This window comes from Bos indicus x Bos taurus, chromosome 21, assembly GCF_003369695.1.
Source record: "Bos indicus x Bos taurus breed Angus x Brahman F1 hybrid chromosome 21, Bos_hybrid_MaternalHap_v2.0, whole genome shotgun sequence".
In the NCBI taxonomy this organism is placed as follows: domain Eukaryota; kingdom Metazoa; phylum Chordata; class Mammalia; order Artiodactyla; family Bovidae; genus Bos; species Bos indicus x Bos taurus.
Window position 1 is genome coordinate 67,028,501 of NC_040096.1, and position 16,891 is coordinate 67,045,391.

Consider the following 16,891-nt stretch of genomic DNA (forward strand, 5'->3'; position numbering starts at 1 on the left):
ATTTTATTTGATTTTGTAATTCTGTAATTTTGTGTGTTGGTCACTTGGAAAATATTGACATATTGAGTGATGCTGCTGCTGCTGCTAAGTCGCTTCAGTTGTGTCCGACTCTGTGCGACCCCATAGACGGCAGCCCAGCAGGCTCCCCCTCCCTGGGATTCTCCAGGTAAGAACACTGGAGTGGGTTGCCATTTCCTTCTCCAATGCATGAAAGTGAAAAGTGAAAGTGAAGTCGCTCAGTCATGTCTGACTCTTCGCAACCCCATGGACTGCAGCCTACCAGGCTCCTCCGCCCATGGGATTTTCCAAGCAAGAGTACTGGAGTGGGGTGCCATTGCCTTCTCCGACAGAGTGATGCAGATCTTCCAAATGTTGATGCAGATCTTCCAAATGTTGATACATTTAATTTTATAATATAAAGCAAAAACTCCAAAATCACTGCAGATGGTGATTGCAGCCATGAAATTAAGACGCTTACTCCTTGGAAGGAAAGTTATGACCAACCTAGACAGCATATTAAGAAGCAGACACATTACTTTGTCAACAAAGGTCCATCTAGTCAAGGCTATGGTTTTTCCAGCGGTCATGTATGGATGTGAAAGTTGGACTATAAAGAAAGCTGAGTGCCAAAGAATTGATGCTTTTGAACTGTGGTGTTGGAGAAGACTCTTGAGAGTCCCTTGGATTGCAAGGAGATCCAACCAGTCCATCCTAAAGGAGATCAGTCCTGGGTGTTCATTGGAAGGATTGATGTTGAAGCTGAAACTCCAATACTTTGGCCACCTCATGCGAAGAGCTGACTCATGTGAAAAGACCCTGATCCTGGGAAAGATTGAGGGCAGGAGGAGAAGGGGATGACAGAGGATGAGGTGGTTGGATGGCATCACCAACTCAATGGACATGGGTTTGGGTGGACTCCAGGAGTTGGTGATGGACAGGGAGGCCTGGCGTGCTGCGGTTCATGGGGTCACAAAGAGTTGGATACGACTGAGCGACTGAACTGAACTGAAAGCAAAAACAGCACCTTTGTTAACATCTCCATCATTCTGATGAGAAAGGTCTTGAGCTGTTGGGAATGTCAGGTTCACAAGAGTGGATACAGGTTTTCAGATTCTGATCTTCATTTGTGAAGATCAAGTCTTACTATCAGCAACAGATACCCTCACTTATTTTCCTTGAAGTGACAGATATGCTTTATTCCTTCTGAGAAAATGCCTGCCAAAGACCCAAGTTTGAATAATTCTAGTATTTCAAGTAAAAATGTATTTTGTGGGGAAAAAAAGTTCAGCTCCCAGCTCATACAGTCGTCCAAGTGCTCCTCCTCAAAAGAACCACAGGACTTCAGCCTCAGCCGGAGAGCTGTGTGCAGGCCCAGTGTCATCACAGAATAAAAAAACTGGTGTCTCCAAGGTCAAGAGTTGTTGGGATTGTTATTTTCCTGCATCAAAGACCTTCTGAAGGGAAATTTACGTTTTTGCTGCACATGTCCAGTGGCCGGGGGCACCATAACAGCTCCTGGAGTTTGGTGCCCTTCTCGCCTTGGGGTCCCTCCAACCCCGATCTTTCAGGAGCTCTACCCACCAGCAGTATGAACCACTGCTCCATGAAGAAGGCGGGCGAAACCTCGTAATGAAAATGACTTTGACCTCAAGAAGTCCTAGGGGACCCTCAGGGACTGTGGGCCACACTTTGAGAACTGCTCTCCAGGAAAACCTGCTGTTAAGGTTTTCAGGGATCCCGTGTGTGCAGCTTCCTGCTGTCACTCCCACAGCGTGGGTTGCACCATGGGAGCGTTGCTCATGCACATCAGGAAACGGAGGGAAAAGTCACGCAGAGAGCACTCTCCTTGTGTGTGCTGACCCTGCTCACAGCACCCATTGTCTCGCTGTGTCTCACTGTGAGCACTGTTCCCTGAACCCACGGTAGGCAAGGTGCGGGCTAAGAGGCTGGAAGAAAATGTGAGGAGCCGTAGGAACTGCAGACACGTTTATTCTCTCCTAGCTGGCACAGCAGACATAACCGCACACAATCCTTCAGGGCTTTTCCAGGCGAAGCTTGTTTATGCTCAACCAGAGCAAAAGTAGCCTGTGGCCAGGCGAGCGCCTTGTGACGCACACGCACAGTGCCTTAAGCCGTCTCGGCTGCTACACAGCTGCACAGCCACTGTTTACAGAACGTGGAACGGGAGAGCCTGACCGGTGCCATCTTGTTAATTTCCCCACACTTTGTTCCCAGCTTTATTGAGGTTCTGATCCGTTTTTAAAGACACAGGTGTTTCATGAGATTTGCAGAAAAGATGTATGGTTTTGCACAGTGAAACTCGCTCAGTCCTGTCTGACTCTTTGTGACCTCGTGGACTGTACAGTCCATGGAGTTCTCCAGGCCAGAATACTGGAGTGGGTAGCCTTTCCATTCTCTAGGGGATCTTCCCAACCCAGGGAGCGAACCCAGGTCTCCTGAATTGCAGGTGGATTCTTTACCAGCTGAGCCACAAGGGAGGCCCTTTGCACAGTACAATGCAATGAATTTGATTCCATTATGAGCTAAGTCAAAAGTTGAAAAACTACAGTTTGTGTAAGTAAAGGTGGGACGGAACTCTGGCCTCATGTCCATGATAGTGGAGGTAATAGGAGTTCCCCTGTCTCAGTCATGCTGGTGGTTACACACCGGTATGCATTTGTCGAAATTCATAGAATCATGTATCTAAAAAGGGTGACTTTTACTGTATGTAAATCTTACCAGCAAATCTGATGGCTACTCCCTTTTTCCCCACAAAGGTCTATGACGTTGCATCAGTATTTCTTACGCAGTTAAAGAAACAGGCTGTAGGAGAAGAGTGGCTTACAGGAGCGGATACTTGACCCAAAGACACATCATTTGTGTCAGCGATGAAGTGCCTCGCAAAGCTTTACTTGGCTCTTTAACATACTTAGTAACATTTTCATTTCTTTCTAACCTGTCTCTTCTGACCCTTTCAGTAGGCCAGGATATAATGTCCCCAGAATTACTTTGAACCCTTTGTGGAGGAGGTTGTGATGTGAACTTGATAGTTGTCACAATAGTTTTTTAGAAAGTCCCATTGTGTTCTGTTGGAATAAATAATATACATGGTGCTGCATATTTCTGCTTAGATCTTTATGGATTCTTCCTTCTTTGCACCATGTTGCAGGGAAAGAGCAAATTAGCCAGGATGGCGGTGGCCATGGCCTCTCGCTCTCACCCCACGAGTTGTTAAATTCATGGTTTTGTGACAGCCGAGGTGGTTTGTAGCACTGTGCGCACCCAGTGACCTATATAAGCGCCATCTGAGAAACTCAAAGGAGTGGCGAGTCGAGGCGTGTTGAGTTGCATCGTCGTTGTTGCTGTTGCGTCAGCCGGTAGAGGGGGAAGTGTGTCTGCTTTGCTGCTGTGAATGACGGATGTCATGGTTCCTGTGGCTCCTCACATCTTCCGGCTTCCCTGCTCGTACCTCGCCTACCCTGGGTTCAGTGAACAGGGAGGTACAGAGTCACACATGTACTGAAAGCATTTTTAAAAATCATACAGAAGTTTTAAGCGTTTCTTGGCAACCTTGCTGTGGCCTGACCTAGATGGTAACCCTGACAGTTTTCTCACCAGTGAGGGCTTCTCCGGGTAGTATCATCGCGGTGGGTTGGCACTGAACCCGGTGAGGATGAGAGCCTTCATTTAAGGTAGACGTTGGCAGGAATGCAGACACAGGAGGGCCGCGGGCCAGTGCCGGGAGCTGGGGGCCCTGGAGCTGGCCCCGTGGGCCTCACGCGCCTCTCTCCGCAGGGCGTCTGCCAGTCGCACCTGGTGCTGGAGGAGCCGGCCTCCATCGTGCAGCTGGACTACAGCCAGAAGGTGCTGCTGGTCTCCACGCTGCAGCGGAGCCTGCTGTTCTACACCGAGGAGCGCTCTGTCCAGCAGGTCGGGACACAGCCGAGGAAAAGGTGAGCTGCGCTGGGGTCACAGCGCAAGGGACAGGGCTCCACGTGGGTCCCCAGCCCCCTGCCGCATCTCCTGCCAGCGTTTGCTCCTCGCAGACCGCCTCCTGCACAGCTTGGCTCAGAGGTCAGGGTCGGGTGGAACGCCTCACCCCCTCCGTGAGCCACACCACTGTGGACGCAGGTGGCCGCAGCGCTACTGGCTGTGTCTCCCGCTGTGGAGCCTAGTGAGGGGTGCGGCAGGACGTGGGCTGTGGCCCGGGGTGGGCTGTCCTGAAGAAGCGGGGCCGGCCTGGACGGGGTCAGAGCTCCTGGCTGAGAGACGACCCCTTCTATGACCTGCTCCTGGTGGAAGAACAGCTGCAAGCAGGGTTGGTCCAGCCGCATCCCCGGTGGCTGGAGTTGGAGGAGTGCCAGGGGAAGGGACAGCGCTGTCTGCAGAGGCCGGGGGTCGGGGGACGGCCGGGGTCACGGGAGCTGGGAGGGGGTGGAGTGGAGGGTGGGGAGCAGACAGCCAAGAAGCCCGGGGGTGAACGAGCGTGGGGCTGGCGGTGCCAGCCTCTGGTCCTCTCAGCGTCCGTTATGCTGTGTCCAGGCTTTGCAGGAACACAGTGCAAGTTTATTCCTTTCTCTGTTGGCAGAACAGCCCATGGCTGTTCACACAGTCACATCTCCCCTCAGCTTTGCCTTTCCATGTTGAACACCCCCTTAATTCCATCGACAGTTGGTCTTCTTATAACGATCATCTCCCTTTTGGCTCCTGGGAAGCCCAGCAGGACCCGCTGCTTGGGCTTGGTGGTCCTGCAGACTTGGCCAGACTCTCCCTCTGCTGGAGTTGGAGGAGTGCCAGGGGAAGGGGCAGCGCTGTCTGCAGAGGCCGGGGGTGGGGGGATGGCAGGGGTCACGGGAGATGGGGGGGGTGGAGTGGAGGGTGGGGAGCAGACAGCCAAGAAGCCCTCCGCTCTCCCCCTCACGTCTCATCCTGGCTTGTCTATCGGTGTCTCTCTGTGTTGTGTCTTTTTGGAAGGAAGGTGGCATGCAGAGAGAGAGACTTAAAAACCAAATACCTCCACGTGAATCGGTACCCAGCAGTCTTTGCCTTCACACCTGGCCTTCTCACCTCCAGCATGAAGCCTTAGCACCTCTTCTGACCCTCTCCTGGTGGGTCTCTGTGGCCGGGTCTTTGCGCACACTTACCAGGCACCATCTCAGGGTGCCGAAACAGCTGAGTCCCCTTTATGTTAGGGAGCTGTGTTAGAGAAGTAGGGCACAACAGAGTGAACAGAAGCACTTCCAACCTGTGTCCTGACAGCTTGTCTCTTGTCGTGTGCTTTGTTAGATCGTGGTTAGAAAAGGACCCCAATGACAACTGCCTCCCAGAGCTGCAGCTCCGGTCACCAGGCATCCCACCGGCCGGCACCCGGGGCTCAGCGGGGAGCCAGGCTCTGCCCTCGGAGATGCCGGTCTCGGCGTGGACAGTGCTCTGAGGCAGCATCTGGGTGAAGGGTCAGGTAGAGGCAGTCGGTCAGCAGAGGCCTCTGGGGAAGAGATCCTGGGCTGAACCCTCCAGTGTGTGAAGAGCCTTCCGGTCTCGGGAGCTGCCGAGGCCCTGCGTTGGGCCCGGGCCTGGAATGTTCAAGGAGCCAGAGGGGGACTGGGGCAGCTGTGGAGGGTGGGCGGGTGCTGGAAAGGAAGACTCGAGCCAGTCCTTGCCCTGAGTTATTCCAGGCCATACGGGAAGCCAGTGGGGGCTTTAGGCAGGAGGAGGGCGGCCTGAGCACGCCTGGTTCTGCACGGCAAGGAGGCAGCTGCAGGAGTCCTGGGGGCGGCGTGAAATCCACCTGGGCCCCTGGCATGAAGAGGGGTAGGGCGGGGGGGAAGGATGATTGGGGGATGAATTCGATACAGGGGGCGAGGGGAGAACAGAGTAAGGAAGGATTTCTGTGCCCTTGGCTAAAGCAACCAGATGGAGAGAGAAGCCCTTTAACTCAGACAGGAAGCCCTGGGTTAAGGTCTGGATGTCTGGATTCTCTCTCCGGCGTGTTGTGTTTGAGATGCCTGTTAGGTGACTAAGCCGGAATCCCCATCGGGAGTAACGTGTTCAGGTCGACAGCTCAGGAGAGGGGGCTGGGCCAGAAATGAAGATGAGGTGGTCAGATGCAGGTGACACTGAGCCCCCTGGCCTGGGTGAGGCCATCTTGGGAGCGTGTTTCCCATTCAACCCTGGAGGGTCCTTCCTGGGTGTCTGCTCTGTGCCCAGTGCCCTTTACAATCTGGGGAAGACTGCTGTGAGCAAGGGGAGCAAGCGCTGGTCTTCAGGAGCTCACGTTCCTGTGGGGGAGACCGACGTTAAATAAGCATGTTCTAGAATGTGCAGCTGTAATAATAAATGGGTGGAGCTGTGAGGATGTCTGTCTGGTGTGTTTTGGCTAGGCAGACGTGTCCCCACCCTCCTGTGCAGTGGGGTTTGAGCCGATTCCTGGGAGAGGGCGGGGGGAGCCGTGAGGACCCCTCAGAGAAGCACAGGCCAGGTGTTGGGTCTCAGAGGAGGGGCTGGGAGCCCATCCTGTAGGCTTCACGGCCCCACTCGGCGCTGTGTTACTCCAGCGCTTGAGAGTCACGAGTGGCATTGACTCTGGCTGCCCTGTGGAGGGGGCGAGGGCGGCCACCACGGAGGCCACCAGGGTCCCGGGTGACTGAGGTGAGAGTCGGGCTCACACCAGGGTGGGGTGGCAGGGATGCTTTGAGGGCAGAGCCGATGGGTTGGCTGGCTCTGGGGTGTGGGAGGAGGAGAGCTGTCAGAGGCGGTGGTCCGGGCAGTGGGTAGAGTGTCGCTGCGGGCAGGGCGCGGTCTTCCTCTGGGGCCAGGCTGGGGTGGCGGGTGGGGGCGACGTGGGCTCAGGGCTGTGGGTGGCTGCAGCGGTGCCCTCGAGGGTGTCTGGACAGCGTTTAAAGCTCTGGGACCTAGGAGCTCTCTGATGAGTGAGTGTCACTGGCAAAGGGAGGTCTTGTGTGCCAGCACACCCCGTCTCTACCTGTCAGAAAGAGCCGTGTTGCAGCCGCTGAGTGGCCCCAAGCCATGCGCCCAGCTGGGCCTCTGATTCTGGCAGTGTGGTGGCCAGGCCCACCTCCCTTGTGGGGACTTCCCTGGGGTCTAGTGCTTAGGACTCCGCTCTTCCACTGCAAGGGGGTATGGGTTCAATCCCTGGACAGAGAACTAAGATTCCACATGCCGTGTGGCTTGGACAAAAAAAACACCTGTAGGGCGCAGGCCGCGGGGTTGGGGGAGCTGAGGGAGGAAGGGTGGGCTGCACGCTAGGTGTGGGTGTGGGGGTGTGGGGGTCGGAATGTGGGTGTGGGGGTCTGGGGGTGTGGGTGTCTGGATCCCTGGGTGTCTGGGTCCCTGGGTGTCTGGGGGTGTGGGTGTCGGGATATGGTGGGTGTCGGGGTGTGGGTGTGGTAGGTGTCATGTGGTTGTCTGGGGGTGTGGGGGTGTAGGTGTGAGTGTTTGGGGGTGTGGATGTCTGGGTGTCTGGGGGTGTGGGTGTCTGGGTCTCTGGGTATCTGGGGGTATGGGTATCTGGGTCCGTGGGTGTCTGGGGGTGTGGGGTTGTGGATGTCTGGGTCCCTGGGGATGTGGGTGTGTGTGTGTCTGGTAGTGTGGGTATCTGGGTGTCTGGGTCTGGGTGTGTGGGTGTCTGGGTGTCTGGGGATGTGGGTGTCTGGGTCCCTGGGTGTCTGGGTCCCTGGATGTCTGGGGGGATGGGGGTATAGGTGTCTGGGGGTGTGGGTGTGTGGGTATCTGGCTGTGTGCATATCTGGGTGTCTGGGTCTGGGTGTCTGGGGATATGGGTGTCTGGGTGTCTGGGTGTCTGGGGGTGTGGGTGTTGGGGTATCTGGGCATGTGGGCCTGAACGCAGGGTGACCAGGTGGTGGTGCAGGTCACAGCCCTGAGCCCGGGAGGGCCGCAGTGGAGCCAGCTTGGCCCGAGGGGGGTGGAGGCTGTCCTGTTAGCGGGGCAGCTGGGCCTGGGGAGAGCTGCAGGGAGTGGTGGGTGATCCAGCCTGTGAACCCCCTCAGATTGAACAGAACAGTGCGTGTGTGTCTCCCAGGCGATCGCAGGGCCCAGCCGTCTGCTTCTCCTCCGTGTCCGGTGGTAGGCCTCCCGGGTCAGCAGCACCCGCGGCCCTAGGGTGAGTGTGGAGCCTGGGCCCCCGCCCAGCCACGTGGGCTCTGGGGCAGCATCACTATCGTGCCCTCTGGTGCCTTTGGGTGTCCGGCTGTTGAGCCTGCCGTCCAGGCTGTGGCTTGTCGTCTCGTTTCCGGCTCTCTGTCTTGCTCAGTATTATTGTACATAAATTAGAAAATTTGATTGATGGTAGAATTTGATAACTAGAAATACTTCTCTCAACATTGGTGTGTCTCATAAAGGAAATGACATTTTTTAAAGTCATGGTTGATATTTCTAGAAAACAGACCCACCAAAGTAGAGAAACTCGGTTGATTTGTGATTTTAGAATCCTGCAGAGCTTTGACCTTAAAAGTTAGAGTTTTTGTGTCTGATTCAGAATGACTTCAGCCAGCGCTAGGGAGTCACCCTGCGTGTGGGTGGCGGCCGAGTTGGGGTGGAGGGCCATTTGCCCTGGGCGGTATGTAGCCAGTTACCCCTGGCTCGGCCGCCTTCTCCCAGCCTGCTGCCAACACGGTTCAGCGGCTCCTTAGAGCAGGGCCCCGCCTTCCCTGCTCAGCTTGTCCTTCCCCAGAGGGACATGGTCTGCTCAGTGTCCAAGGTCTAGCCTTCCACGGCCCAGGCACAGCGTGTCCCCTTTGTCTAGAGGCCTCGAGCAGCTCTTGGAGCTGCGGAGGCGGCGCGTCTCTGACACACGTCCGCTGCAGTGTGTCACATGCCGGGGCCGAGACCGTCCTCCTGCATCCTTCCTGTTGCCTGCACCACAGCTTCTCACGTGCTGTGGGAGCTCACTAAATGTTGATTAAAATGAAGGCTTTAGTCACCCCACCTGAAGTGACAGATTTTTAAGAGGACTTGTTAGTAGAAGGAAAATACTTCGATTTGGAAGTTGGATCACCAAATAGAAATAGAAATAGGAAAGGCAGGAGGAAGAGGTTATGGGCTGTCCTGTTGGAACTCTTGTGGGCGTCTCTATTGAGAACCTTGCCAGAACAAGTCACCAGAGGCAGTGATCACCACGGTGCTGACCGTGGAGTTGTCCAGAAGTGACCCACGGTGTCGGGTTGGTCTGACGATCTTAACTTCAAAGTTGAATTGATATTGTGTCCTCCGTGGACCCTGTCCAGAGGGATGCAGTGAGATGCTGAACCGCAGAGAAGCACCCAGCTGAGTTCATCTGCGTGGGGTGGGCACTGGCACGCCCCCTGGGAGTCAGTGCTGCTGTGCAGGGCTAGGGTGAGGCGGGGCCCAGCACCCACAGGAGTGCGACGGCAGAGGCAGCGGAGCATCTGGGGCCTTCAGTGTCACCGGCGTTGCTTGTCATCTTCATGGATTGTCATTCAGCCTTTGAGGTGGGAGTTGTTACCCCTGGTTTACAGATGAGGGAGCTGAAGTCCACAGCATGGAGTGAGTGGCAGGGCTGTGGGACTGCCCTGCAGCCCCGTGGCTGAGACTCTGCACTCCCAACGAAGAGGGCCTGGGTTCAGCCCTTGGTCAGGGAACTAGATCCCAAGTGACACAGCTGAGAGTTTGAATGAAGATCAGAGATCCCGATGCTGCAACTAAAGCCTGGTGCGGCCAAATAAGTATTAAAAAACAAGCCACAATTCCTTCTGCTGTTCAGAATCAGGGAAGTACTCTGACAGAGAATCAGAGGGTTTAGGATTAAATTGAACTCTTACTGTTTGAACCCTGGGAGACACGGGGGTTCGGCAGAGATGTGGAGCGGTGGGAACTCCCAGGTTGGTGTAAACACACCGGGAAAAGTTCGAAATTGTCTCTCTGACCTGAATCTGCTCTTAATCAGCAACACGGCAGTCACGTGACAGTCCAGAGTCCACTCTGAAATGTCCGTGACAAACTCTCAGATCTGTGTACCAGGAGGTTATGTGTAGACATGCTCATGGTGAGCACAATTCAAAATGAAAAAGTGGGAATAATTCAAATACTCATCAACCTGAGGGTGAATAAATCATGGAGTCCCGTATAGCAGTGAAAATGAATGAGCCCCGTGCTTTTTTCAACAAGGATAAATCTCAGAATTATTAGATTAAAAGCAAGTTGCAAAGGACTACAAATAGCATCATACTTTGTAGCACAAATTACAGACAAAAGTATGTCTGTACCAAAGTACGTAGCATTTAGGAGTACAAAGGTATGTGGTTAAAGTGTTGATAGAAGCAACGGAGTAATGAACACAGAATTCAGTGTAGGACTCACACCTGGAGCCCAGAGGGGCAGGGACCTTTGGAGCAGGAGAACATCAACGATGCGGCTATTGGCTTTATTTCCAAAGTTGAGGGACAGGTTCTTGGGTGTACATTTTGTTATTTGTATGTTTTAGCTATTTCATGGTACTAAACATAGGAAAACAAAAAATCCCACCTTGCCTGAGGATCAGAATGGAGATTGTGGTTTTAAGAGAAGTTCTGAAAGGGCTGCCCCAGTTCTGGGCCTGAAGCTAGTTCCCTGGGATGCTGGGCGAACCCAGCAGCAGGCGTCAGAAGGAGCAGACTTTGAGAGCAGCGGGGCTGCTCGGCCCTGGGCGTCTCTCCTCCTGCCGCTGCGTGCTCTTCTCTAGGACAGGAGTCCTGACTCTGGCCTCATGGGGCTGTGGTGAGACTGCACTGGCACGGTGTGTGTAACTGGGATGCGTGCTCCGCGGGGTGCACACTTGTGAGGCTGCTGTAGGGGGTGCAGGCAGAGGCCGTGTCCTCTGTGGGCTTGGGGTAGACCAGCGGGTCACGTCACCAAAACCCACACTGTAGAAAAGGGTTTGAAAAAGAATCAGTCTTGTTCTGGCTTAGTCCAGAAATTCTTGTTCGACTTAAAATGAGGGGTTGACAGCTAGCACTTTGACTCAGTCCGTGTCGCTTTCTTTCTTCCCTCCCTTTTCCCTTGTCATCTCAGCACTGGGAAGTTTGGTGCCTGCTTTATACCAGGACTCTGTAAGCAAAGCGATCTAACCTTGTACGCGTCCCGGCCTGGGCTCCGGCTGTGGAAGGCCGACATCCACGGGACTGTCCAGGCCACGTTTATCTTAAAAGACGTCTTCGCCGGAGGAGTCAAGCCTTTCGAGCTTTACCCACGCCTGGACTCCGCCGAGCGGGGAGGGTGCAGCTCACCTGAGAAGCACCTGGGGCTCGTGTCGTGCTTCTTCCAAGAAGGCTGGGTGTTGAGTTGGAATGAATATAGTATTTATCTCCTGGATACCGTCAACCAGGTGAGCAAAGGGATGGCACCGCACCTTCTTCTAGAGGCAGGAGGGTGTGCACAGGCCTCCTGCTTCCTCTCAGGGTGGAACAGTCTGGGTCCTGTGCATCGCCTTTTCCATTGAGCTGGTCATGGAAACCAGGTGTAGATTTGAAAAAATATTTGCTTTAAATATTCGTAGTCCTATTCCCTACTAAGAAAGTGTGTGTGTGTTTTATTTAAGCAGAAAAGTAAATGTTCTCTATCGTTTCTTTGAATCATGTGTTTTATGGCTACCAAATTACCGTGAGCGTAATGAAATCAGATCAAAACTCAAACATTAACAGAAAGAGTGAGACAGGGACCCACTCCCCAGGGTTTCCCCAGGGTGAGGCTGAGCGAGGCAGGGGGCCTTTCTCTAGCTTTCTTTCTACCCTCTTCTTTTACCCTTATTTCTCCTCCCGAGTGGAGCTACTTCGTGCCATTTTTCCCCCACTTTACTTGATGATGTATTTGGACACCTTTCCAGCATTATTAAATCATGGTTGGAAACAATTTCTGTTTAAAGTAGGGTGATGAGATTATTGCCAATAGAGATTGCTTTAGGATTTTTTTTTTAACTGTTCAGTTTTAGTATATTCTTTGTTTAAAAGTTTTATTTATTTTTAGTTGCACTAAGTCTTTGTTGCAACAGGGGGCAGGGACGGGTGAGTTGGCCTAGGGAATCACCAAGGTGCCTTTAGCCCTGAGTTTCTCTTCTTAAGGAACGTTTGAAAGACATTTTTGTGTTCTTCCCCAGGTCTAGAGAACACTGCTTTTCTTTTTTCTTTGGGTACTCTTTGAACTTAATGTGCACTTACTAGTTGGTGGGGTCAAGGTATACTATAATGATACATCAATTCCTCTCTTCTGAACACTCACCCAAAGCTTTCTCCAGTAGGTGTAATTAACTTCATTTTGTAGGTGGAGAAGTGGAGCCAGAGAGGCGGGGCGTGAACAGACAGTCTGAACGTGGCAGCACAATCAGAAGCTTTCAGACTGCTGTCAGGATTATTTAAGAATTAACAAAGGACTTAGACCCATTTTCTCCTTTGTGTTGAGCTAGTCTCTTATTTGCTGTTGACTGAGAAGCAAGAATGTTTTTTAGTCAGCGAGGGCTCAGGGTTGTCCTGTGTTTTGGGTGCTGACGGCTTTCAGATGCGTTGGAGGAGTCCTGTCTCCCTCCTCGTTCATTCACAACCGCAACTCGCAGTGCCCGCCTGAGCTCTCCTGCGGGAATCCGCATGGTGGGGGCTCTAGACCTGCCAGCACACGTCCAGCCCAGGAGAGATGGGCCGGGCGGGGGTTAGTGTAAAGGGCTGTGAGCTCTGAGAGTCTGGGCATCGCTGAGGAGGGCCCGCTTGTCAGGGACTCTTCCCGAGGAGGTGGCATCTGAATCTAGTTGAAACTCCCAGTGACCTAGGGCCAGGGAGAGAATCCGAGTGGAGGGCATGGCATCACGGGGTCAGGGCCAGGGTCCGGACTGGCCAGTGGATGCGCCTGCAGCAGGGTGGGCGTGGGAGCACAACCAGGGCCAGTGGAGAGAGCGGCCGGGGGCGGGGAGAGACTGCAGGCTTGGTCCCAGAAAGGTACTGACGGGTACTCAGTCACCATCAGTCAGGTATTACCTCACTTTGGGTTGAATTACTCCCAAGTTTCAGAAAGTCATGACAGCAAACAGCAGCTATTTGACTTCTTTGGATTCCAATGTGTTTGTACAGATTGAGCTATTATCATTTTCTGGTTTTGTGATTTTCTTTTTCTGGACAGGCCACAATTGCTGGTTTGGAAGGATCAGGGGATATCGTGTCTGTTTCCTGCACAGAAAATGAAATATTTTTCTTAAAGGGAGACAGGAACATTATACGAATTTCAAGCAGGCCTGAAGGACTAGCGTCAGTAGGTTTGTATTTGTTATAAAATGTATTTATTACAAAACTTTGTTATAAAACGTATGTAATTAAAGTTTATAATGTAGAAAACTTACCACTTTTATTTACCCATTAAGTGATTGTAGCTTTATCTAAATGAGTTATTCAGAGGGAGTTTCCTTTGATTCTTAAGAAACAGTTTATGATACTTTTCTTGAAGATCACCTATTTTCAGTCAGGGTCTCACATTTGCTGGAATCCTTTCTGTGGGTCTGGAGGGTTGGGGGTTGAGTGAATAGGAAGGGGAGCTCAGCACCCGCCTGAGTAATCTCCGTCTGATGCTCTGAGCCAGCCTGTGGGATCGATGTGTAAGACTTTCGAACACTGAAGTCTGTCACCTGGGACACGTGTTTTACCTTTAATAATAAGAGCACATCATCTTTCCCCCCGATAACCACAGTAAAACCAGCCTCTTTACCAGTGCGGGACGGCCTGGAGACATCGGCGTGCGCAGAGCAAGTCCACGGGCCGCGTGCGGAGAAGCCGCCAGCGGCCACGCCTTCCGAGACGAGGCTCCGGGGCTCTTCGGTGGCCAGCTCCGTGGCCAGCGAGCCCAGGAGCAGGAGCAGCTCGCTCAACTCCACGGACAGTGGCTCTGGGCTGCAGGCAGCCCCCGAGCTGGGCAGGGGCGGCCCGCTCACCTCGAAGAGATTCAGCGTGATCAGCTCGGAGGACTTCGACCAGGAACTAGTGGTGAAGCCTCTCAGAGTGAAAAAGAAGAAGAGGACGAAGAAGACAGGTACCGTCCGCGGGAGAGCGCCTGGGGCCCCCTCCCGCCACGTGGGGCCTCTCACCAGCCTGGGGTCGGGGGCTGCTCGCCGAGAGCACAGGCAGCAGTGTCTGTCCTCCTCGGAGGAGTTTCACTGTGAAAGCTTTATCCAGTATTTAACACAAAGTGTTATACTTTTAATGCTTAAATTAAAAATTTGGTTTATTCATGTATATCATCTGCTGGACCAGAGAGTCTATGAGCTCAGAAGGAAAGCTGTGGGAATCTTCAGATGCATCACTTTATGTCTAGTGTTGGGTATGTCATCAGATACGGGATTTTTTTTTTTTTTTGGCCATGCTGTAGGGCTTGTGAGATCTTAGTTCCCCAACCAAGGTATGAACCCATGTCCTTCGCAGTGAGCTTGCAGAGTCCTAACGACTAAATTGCCAGGGAAGTCCCCAGATATGAGATTTTAAAATCGCTTCCTTTTGACTGCACTGGGTCTCTGGAGCCGTGCCCGGGCTTTCTGGCGGCAGGGACTAGGGGTTGTCACCGGTCTAGCCTCCTTGCAGAGGCTCCTCGTCGCGGCTTACAGGCTCCGGAGCTCGGCCTTCAGTCATTGTTGCTCTGCTTAGTTGCCCGGCGGCATGTGGGATCTTCCCGGACCAGGGATCAAACCCACATCCCCTGCTTTGGTAGGTGGATTCTTAACCTACCACCAGGGAAGTCTCAGATACAGGATTTAACATGGAATTTTTTTAACTTATTACTTACTCCTTGATGCTTATTGAGCCTCTCTACTAAAGATCGCTACAATATTGAAGGAAAATGTTATCAGATGCTTTAATATTTTAATAAGTTCAAAAAATTGTTCTGTGATCCATTTGTTCCTTTGTTTTTGCTTAGTTAACATTTATTGAAGGAAGCCTCAGAGCCCATCATGTGTACAGTATTTGCATTCATTTAAAACACCCCCACATCGGGATACTTTGTACTTGAGGGATTTATTCTTCACCAATTACAGCTCCTTCATTTAAGACGCCTTTTTCCTTAAGCCAAGTTTTTGTTTTTTAGCTCGCGTCTTGCCGCTTGTGTGGCATCCTGCCTAACCCTAACCGTTCTTGTTTCAAGTCGAAGGTGGGAGCAGCGCCACGGGCCCCAGCCCCCTTGAGCCGACCCCCGGCCGTGAATGTCCTGGGGACAGCCCCCAGTCCGTGAGCACGGACCTGCCGTCTGCAGCCTCCAGCTTGGGCAGCATCGTGGACCGGACCAGTACAGGGTCTCCTGACCAGGAGAGCAGTCTCAGCAGGGAGGCCAGTGGTGTGCTGCTGGAGTATAGCGACCCTGAGGCATTCAGTGTCCTGGAGGTCCCCCTGCCCGCCCCTGACCTGCTGAACGGAGGAGCTGAGGGGAGAACTGAAAGCCCCCTGGGCGACGGCGAGGGTGGGACCGAGCCGCCCTGTGGGGCGGGGAGTTCCTCCTGGCACCCGACGGAGTTTGCGGAGGACACTGAGGACATCGTGGAGCTTGAGGAGGAGCCTCAGCCTGCGGACAGTGGGCCGGGCAGCACAGCAGAGGCCCGGGGGGACGGGGCCGTGCAGCCTAACGGCCCCCCGGGTGCTTTCTCAGAAGCCTGCCTCCTGGACTCGGCGCCGGAGCCTTCCCACCTCAGCTGGGCCCCCAGTGCAGAGCAACGGCTTCCGGGGGCCACGGCTGATGAAGGCAGAGCTGAGAAGCCCCCCGAAGAGCAGGGCTTCCTGACGCACATGGGAGCCCCCCACAACCTCAGCCCAAGTCCCCAGCGCACCGCTCCTGACGCTGACACGGGCCAGACGGTGGTCGTCACTTCCAAGCGTGACCTGGGTGGGGGAGGCCGACTACCTCCCCGGACCTCGGCCGCCAGCTCCCAGGAGCAGCCCCCACGGGACCAGGTGCTGACATCCAGCGATGAGGAGGACATCTACGGCCACGGGCTGCCCTCTTCATCCTCGGAGACGAGCGTGACGGAGCTGGGAGGGGGCCGCTCCCTGCAGGACCTGAGGCAGCTGGGCACGGACGACCCCGGGCTGCTCAAGGCCGATCAGGTACGAGGGCTCCTTCCTTTAGGGAAGTCGCTGGCAAACTGACACTGGGAAGAAGTTACACTCCCACTGTCAACCCTGTGAGCCAAGTGCTGGAGGCCCAGATTTGAGGGGACTCCAGCACAGGGGTCTGAAATGGCCTGGGCTCCTGCTGACCTGCCGTTCCCAGTCAGTAAGCAGCAAGAGCGGCCTCTCACCATTGATCCTGACCCAGGAGGGCCAGTCCAGCATGGGCACCTAGTGTTCATCATCCTGGAGAGTGGCTGGGTTGGCCGGGGGCCACTCCAGGAACCCAGTGGGCAGAGGCCCGTCCCCTCCTGGAGGAGAAGGCGCGGAGCAGGCTGGAGGCCAGCACTCCCTGCCCCCATCTCCTCAGACGTGCATCTCTTTGACTCAACATCGGTGCCAAGGTGTGACGGGTGTAGAAGGGAGCTGCTCCCTTCGGAACCTGAGGCAGCTGGGCACCAATGACCCTGGACTTCAGGCATGAGAGCTGCAGTAGTTTAGGTCCCGAGCTCTAGAGCGCAGGCTCGGTAGTCTGGGTCCCCCCCCCACCCCCGACCCGGGCTCTAGAGCGCAGGCCCCGTAGTTTGGGCCCCTGGGCTCTAGAGCTCAGGCTCAGTAGCTGTGCCACATGGGCCTAGTTGTTCCTTGGCATGTGGGATTTCCCCGGATCAGGGATCAAAGCATGTCTCCTGCACTGGCAGGCGGATTCTTTACAGGGAAATCCAGCAAGTAATTATCATTAGATGTATTTGGATTCAAAGCTGTGTACTGTACCTCTTCTTGCTGTGTGGCTG

The 16,891-nt window shown here is 54.0% G+C and overlaps 1 protein-coding gene across 4 annotated transcripts in view; it reads left to right on the forward strand.

The window, feature by feature from the left end:
* The window catches only part of TECPR2 (tectonin beta-propeller repeat containing 2), a 101,102-nt gene that overhangs the window by 36,261 nt on the left and 47,950 nt on the right, over positions 1-16,891 (forward strand). For 3 of the 4 annotated variants that reach the window (XM_027520856.1, XM_027520853.1, XM_027520854.1), the window contains exons 5-9: positions 3,796-3,953; positions 11,047-11,359; positions 13,138-13,270; positions 13,699-14,037; positions 15,142-16,094. In XM_027520856.1, the coding sequence (XP_027376657.1) occupies positions 3,796-3,953; positions 11,047-11,359; positions 13,138-13,270; positions 13,699-14,037; positions 15,142-16,094 (1,896 nt within the window). The remainder of the gene's footprint in view (positions 1-3,795; positions 3,954-11,046; positions 11,360-13,137; positions 13,271-13,698; positions 14,038-15,141; positions 16,095-16,891) is intronic. The other variant, XM_027520855.1, reaches the window with a different exon arrangement.